Raw genomic sequence first — 6238 nt, 5'->3', positions numbered from 1 at the left:
CGGTTCACGGGGGCTCTTGAGGTCAGGCCAGAAAAACTGTCCTCTCCAAAGCAGCACTCTGGCTGGGGCTCCCTTCATCTTTACATCTGAGGGATGTGCAGTGAGCCCCTTTCCGGCTGGAGGCACTAATGACCCCACACTCTGTCAGGACGGGAGGCTTGGTGGTTCAGAAAATAATGGTGACGGCACAAAGGAAGGTGACTGGATCCCAACCAGGTGGCCCTCCTAACAGCACCCCCCAGCATGCACATAGCCAAGCAGAGGGGAGCATCTGGGGCCGAAGTCATCCAAAAGAAAGACAGTATCTTACCTGTCCGAGAAAGGGGCTCGGAAAGCAGGCGGGAAACAAACGAGAGAGAGACACATTTTATGTAGTGACCGACCACTATGGGAGTGTCACCTCCCGTCTGGGTCACCAGCAACAGCCCACCAAGAGGATAAAGCATGCAAGACGGGGGTCCTGCTATGAGGAGTGTAACAGACCTGGACGACCAGGTTCCCATATGCTTTTTAATAAACCAAAACAGAGCCGTATTTAAAAAATTCTACAAACAGGTGCTGATGCAGCCTCCTGTATTTCCCCCAATATCTTGAGGCCCCTTTACATGAAGTATATCTGAAGTTCCTAGCTGGCAGTGGGAGGAATGGAATGGGCCAAGGCAAGATGAAATTCTAAGTCTTCTGGATCCTGTGTGCATCACTCATTTTTTTGCTGTCTCGTTTCCAACATGTGAATCCCTAGATTTTAGACCAGAAAGATGTTCATTCATCCACTCCAACCGTCTAAATTAACAAAATGGGAAAAGCAGGTGGCAGAGAGGTCTGCCTAATACCGCACAGGGAGGTAACGGCAGAGCAGGGGTTAGAACTCACATAGGCTGACTCCCAGACCCACAATCCTTCTCTACACCATGACGGCCAAGTGAAACTGCCAATACCCTCAAAGTTGCCAAGGTACATGGCGTCAATTTACATCCTAACACGTTCTAACGCTCCAAACCAGGCTATGAAGGAGGTACGTGAGATCTCATTCTCCGCACTGTCCTGCAAATGTTGAAGTACTGTGAATAAACACGGACAGGAAGACAACTCTGGAATCTCATAGGCACATGCTAACTCACACTTGCTTCACACACTGCGAGGGGAGCCCACTGCTGATTACGGGCTGGGCCAGACCTTTCCCACCCAGCACAAACATACCCACCTTTAGATCTAAAGCCCTGTATGCATCTAGTCATGATGATCTAGAATGGGGCACCTTCAAGCTCATCTTTCAACCGTCTAGCAGGCTGGCCAGGTTGTTACACGACAAAAGTGAAGCAAAGGGAAGAGGCTACCTTGCCACTCTGAGTACATAGCCTTACTACCAAATTGCTTATAATGAGCAAAGTGGTGCTGAGTAAGCCACCCATTTATGTTTTAGTCATTTGCTAAAAACAGCACCATTTAAAACAGTATTTGGTCCCTATTCTTAGGACGTACATATTGAAGTATTTAGGCACAAAGGGACATTATGTTTGTAATTTACCTTCAAATACCTCGGAAAAAAAAATGTATACACACATAGAGGCAGAGAGGGAGGGAGGGAATTGATAAGACAAATGGAGTAAAATGTTAACAATAGGGAAATCTAGATACAGGGTACATGGATGTTCTCTGTACAAATTTTATTTTTGCAGCTTTTTATAAGTTTGAAATTATTTCCAAAGAGAAATGTAAAAAATATACCCCAAACCAAAAAAAACAGAAACTAAGGTAAAACAAAAACATCTGGTGACAGAGGTTAGGCAGATGAAAAAAGCAAAGAGGTCATTAAGAGAGGACAGAGGATCCCAGAGCTGGGGGTGGTGACAGCAATGACATGGAAAAGGGACACTAAAGAAAAGGGGGCGAATAGACAACATCGCTATCAGGTCTCTACTACATTCCTCCCTTTCTCTGGGCATCCCCAATCAAGACAGGCCACGGAAGAACGACAAGTGAAAAAAATCTTTACAATTTTTTTATCTTGCTTGCTACAGACCCCATCCATCTTTGAGAGGGATAACCTCGCTGGCGGCGAGTAGAATCATGTGGCCTTTTTGTGATGTCAGCTGAGCTCAGAATGTTAATTGTCTGGACAACCCAACCAGCCTCTTGGGGGCAGGCGTGTGTTACCTCCATACACTTCAGTAGTCAGAATATGGAGAACTTCTCACTCCTCAGCATTTCTGGACCTCGAATCTCTTCCTCTGCTCTGAGCACTTTTCCTGATATCACGTCCTCACGTGCCACCAGCTTGCCAGGTAAACTCTCGTGCCACTAGGGCCACAAAAATGTGGTTTTCTGAGGCCTGTAATTGAGTACTGTACCAGATCATGTTACAGGACCACGATTTAGTGAGAAAGTCAAATTACACATGGGGAGAAAATAATTTTTCAAAATGTTGCCTACATGGTAAGTAGTTCCTGCTGTTTATCCATTTCTTGCAAGGGAAGGATGGGGGAAACATTTGTTATCAGGCTTTTTTTCCCCCTCTGAATCTGCATGAACTCTCTGATTGACAGTTTGTCTAAGTAAGGAGTATGTACTAGTTTCAGCCCTGTTTTGACAAGCTGGGGAAGATCTAGACTTATCAATCCATCAGAAGGAACCTAAGTGGGGGGTAACTGATGAGCCTATCATGGAATAAAGTTGAATGTGCTGAGGACTTGCTATTCAAAGCATGGTCCATGGACCTGCAACATCACCATCACCTGGGAGCTTGTCAGAAAAAGGCAGAATCCCAGGCCCTACCTCAGACCCGCTGAATCAGAATCTGCATTTTTAAGAAGATCTCCAGGTGATTCTATGCACATTAAAGTTTGAGAAGTGCTGTTCTGTGAAGTGGTTCTCCTGAGTATCCATTTGTCTAGACACAGGACATCTGTATCCATCTGTTTCCCAAAGTGAGCACAGCTACTGCTCTGCGATTTGAGGCAAGCCAGCTTCTTAATCCAAGTATTAGCAACCATCAGGCAGCTGGGGTCCACCTGAACACTCTCTGGCTGTGGGTGGGAGGCGTTTTAATTGGAGAAACGGGCTTCTCGTCCTCAAAGGGATCTTGTAACATAGCTACTCGGTCCTCGACCAGACTCCCTCCTCTGGGCCCTCCAGGGACCCAAAGGCTGCAAAAAAAACTACACACACACACACACACACACTCAAGAGAGGGGAGGGCCAGGCAGAAAGCTGTCATCTGGTCCACATCTTATATTCTTCTTTGGAGAGGACTTTTCCAGGGTCTTAATGAAACCAGCACCCCATTTGGAATTCCCCAGGAGGTCATCCAGAATAGCTCTGCCTATGTGGATGCCACAAAGGTCATTGTTTTGCTTCAGTTTTGCAGTGCCTTAAAGCACCAAGGTTGAACCTCTAGGTATGTCTCGGGGCGGGGGAGGGGTCCCAACAAGAGGACACCCAACCTCGCTCAGCTCACCAGAGTGTTTCCTCTGTAAACCAGGCATTGCGAAGACTGTGTCTCCTACTGAGGCGTCCAGCCCAGCTCAGGCCCTGCTACCCCAGTACCAAAGCAGCGCTCTCCGGCATGGGGTGCACAACACGGTGCTCTCACCAGGTGAGGCCCTCTCTGACTCAGGCGGGCACGTGTGAGAAGCTGGGGGAACAGGGGCTGCTCCCCTAAGGGCAGGGTGCCTGTGTGTGGGATCGCCGCGCGCTGCCTGCCCCCGCTGCAGTCTCCTGCCCGGTGCTGCCTTTAGCAGAGACCTGCAGGTCTGTAAAGTCCTCTCCTCTTCTCCTGTCTCTCAGGCTGATGGAGAACAGCACTTTCTGCCTGACTGGGCTGCTGCAGGCAGACAGTGAGGCTGGAGAAACGGCCACAACCAGTGGTGGTAGAAAGAGGGGCTCTAGGAGGCCAGAGGTCTGGCTGCCTGCTGAGCCACCTGTGTCTATCCTCAGAGGAGGCAGAGGAAAGGTGTCTGCAGGGAGGGATGCACCTGACAAATGCCAAGGCTTAGTGTCATTGCAAGGGGAGTCTCTACCTCGAGATCAAACGGCTTTTCTCTGGACAGCAGGAAGGAAGGCCTTAGCCTGCTCTCCCCACCCCATCCTCTGCCTGCTCTCAGAACTGCACTCCAGGAGGGGCAGAGGTAACCTGAGGTCCTGCCTGACTACCTGCCTTCTTGCCTTTCTGCTTCTCCGCCCGGCCTCCAGCCACCCCAGGCCTCACTGCTCCCTGCCTGGCTCGAGGCTCAGACCCAGCCCTTTCCTCTGCAGGCTGCATCTTGGGGGACCCCCCAAACAGAGAGAAGCTGAGGTGGAACTGCACCATCTACCGGCCCTGGTTCTCCCCTTACAGCTACTTTGTATGCAAGGACAGAGAGAGCCACCTGGAGACATACAGCTTCCCAGAGGTGCAGCGGGACGAGGGCAGGGGGGACAACTGCCTCCCAGAGGACATGGCTGAGAGCATCTGCTCGTCCTCCTCCTCCCCAGAGAACACCTGCCCCCAAGAGGCCACCAAGAAATCCAGGCACGGCCTGTATTCCACAGACTACATCACAACCCAGGACATCCTAATGGCCTCCAAGTGGTACCCAGCCCAGCAGAACGGCTACAAGTGTGCGGCCTGCTGCCGTATGTACCCAACGCTGCACTCCCTCAAGAGCCACATCAAGGGGGGCTTCAAGGAGGGTTTCAGCTGCAAGGTGTACTATCGCAAGCTCAAAACTCTCTGGGGCAAGGAGCAGAAGGGCCGGCTGGGAGACAGGCTTTCCTCAGGCAGCTGCCAGGCCTTCAAGTAGGCCTGCTGGGTGGCGGCAGCTGTCTTGTTAGCGGACAACGCTTTAGGTAAACAGGGGATGATGTCTATTTATGTCTCTACAGAGAGGCCAATAAACCAAAGTTAGTGACAGCCTTCTGTCAAGTCTGAGGTCACCCTGTACCACCTGTCCTTCTCAGTCCCTGGTCCCCATCCCATTCCCCTTCTGCTACCAGTTGCCTAGCAACACCAGGCCCATCTCCCTGCCTCTCTCTTTTTTTTTTTTTTGAAAGACAATACCCAAAGTTTGAGACTATCTTCTAAAGTGGTGGTTTTCAAAGTGAGGTGCTCAGATCAGCAGTGTGAGCATCCCCGGGGAATTTGTTAGAAATGAAATTCTCAGACCTACAGAATCAGAAACTCTGGGGGTGGGCCCCTCAATCTGTGTTCTAATTGCCCTCTAGGTGATTCTGATGCAGCTCAAGTATGAGAACCACTGTTCTAAGACCCTGGCCTTCCTGTTGGTCCTTCTGTGATTGGTCCTTGCCCTGCACCGTGGGAGAACTCACACTGAGGGAGAAGGGTTGAACGCCCTTTTCTGTCGGTTCCACCAGCAGAATCTCTGCACAGTTTGAAAGCTTCTTAGGTGTCAGATCTTCTGAGGGGTGGAACAGGGAGGACAACGTGTCCCACGCAGAAGGCAGAAAAGAGGTAAATAGGGCTGGGGCCCATTCCAACCACGTGTACCATGATCCTTCATTTGGAAGGGACATCTCTGGCTGAAAGCAGAACAGATCACTTTTGACCCAGGTGGGCATCTTTACATGGCTCTGTTGAGTCATGTCTAAAAAGCCCAGTAAACATGTGAAAACACTGCTTCCTAGTACCAAGAAATGTCCCAGCAGACAGCCTTGACCCTTATTCCATTTCTGAGCAAACCTCATAGCCAACTCTGACCCAGAAAAATGGATGAGCATCGAGGGTGCGGCAAGGACATCGGTTTTGCCCATTATGTGGTTAAAGAAAAAAGAGCTTATGTTTCATGGTCTTATTTGTAGGCCTTATTTACCTGCCATTTCATCTCCCTAATGACTCAGTGGGCCCCTTCACTGCAAGGGGGCATTTCCTTTCCGGGACCCTGGCACCAACCCTCCCCTTGTGTCTGCTTCCCCACTGCTTGGCCAATGGGTTGGGGTGGAGGATCTCCCCTTACCCTTCCAGTGCTCACATACTTAAGTCTTCCGAAGCCCCACTTTATAGTTTGGCCAAGCTGCCTCTGCTTATCACTGTTCTGCTAAAATATCATTGGTGGGGGCTTCCCTGGTGGCGCAGTGGTTGAGAGTCCGCCTGCCGATGCAGGGGACGCGGGTTGATGCCCCGGTCCAGGAAGATCACACATGCCGCGGAGCGGCTGGGCCCGTGAGCCATGGCCGCTGAGCCTGTGCGTCCGGAGCCTGTGCTCCGCAACGGGAGAGGCCACAACAGTGAGAGGCCCGCGTA

The 6238-nt window shown here is 50.6% G+C and overlaps 2 protein-coding genes across 3 annotated transcripts in view; one reads left to right on the top strand and one right to left on the bottom strand.

Annotated features, from left to right (window-relative positions):
• Window positions 1–6238, bottom strand: part of NOS1AP (nitric oxide synthase 1 adaptor protein) — a 314198-nt gene that overhangs the window by 4314 nt on the left and 303646 nt on the right. The window contains exon 1 of one of the 2 annotated variants that reach the window (XM_007458423.1): window positions 311–420. The exons of the other annotated variant lie outside the window; for it this stretch is intronic. The gene's annotated coding sequence lies outside the window, so the exon portion shown is untranslated. Of the gene's footprint in view, window positions 1–310; window positions 421–6238 lie in introns of those variants that run through there. 2 annotated transcript variants of the gene reach the window in all.
• Window positions 2117–4896, top strand: SPATA46 (spermatogenesis associated 46). The gene is made up of 3 exons (XM_007458424.1): window positions 2117–2285; window positions 3482–3595; window positions 4255–4896. Exons 1-3 carry the CDS (start codon window positions 2183–2185, stop codon window positions 4779–4781), a joined length of 744 nt encoding a protein of 247 aa, XP_007458486.1. The 5' UTR covers window positions 2117–2182; the 3' UTR covers window positions 4782–4896.

Source organism: Lipotes vexillifer, unplaced genomic scaffold, assembly GCF_000442215.2.
Source record: "Lipotes vexillifer unplaced genomic scaffold, Lipotes_vexillifer_v1.1 scaffold1312, whole genome shotgun sequence".
Lineage (NCBI taxonomy): Eukaryota > Metazoa > Chordata > Mammalia > Artiodactyla > Lipotidae > Lipotes > Lipotes vexillifer.
The sequence above is the reverse complement of the archived record's forward strand: the minus strand, read 5'-3'. Positions and strand labels throughout refer to the sequence as shown.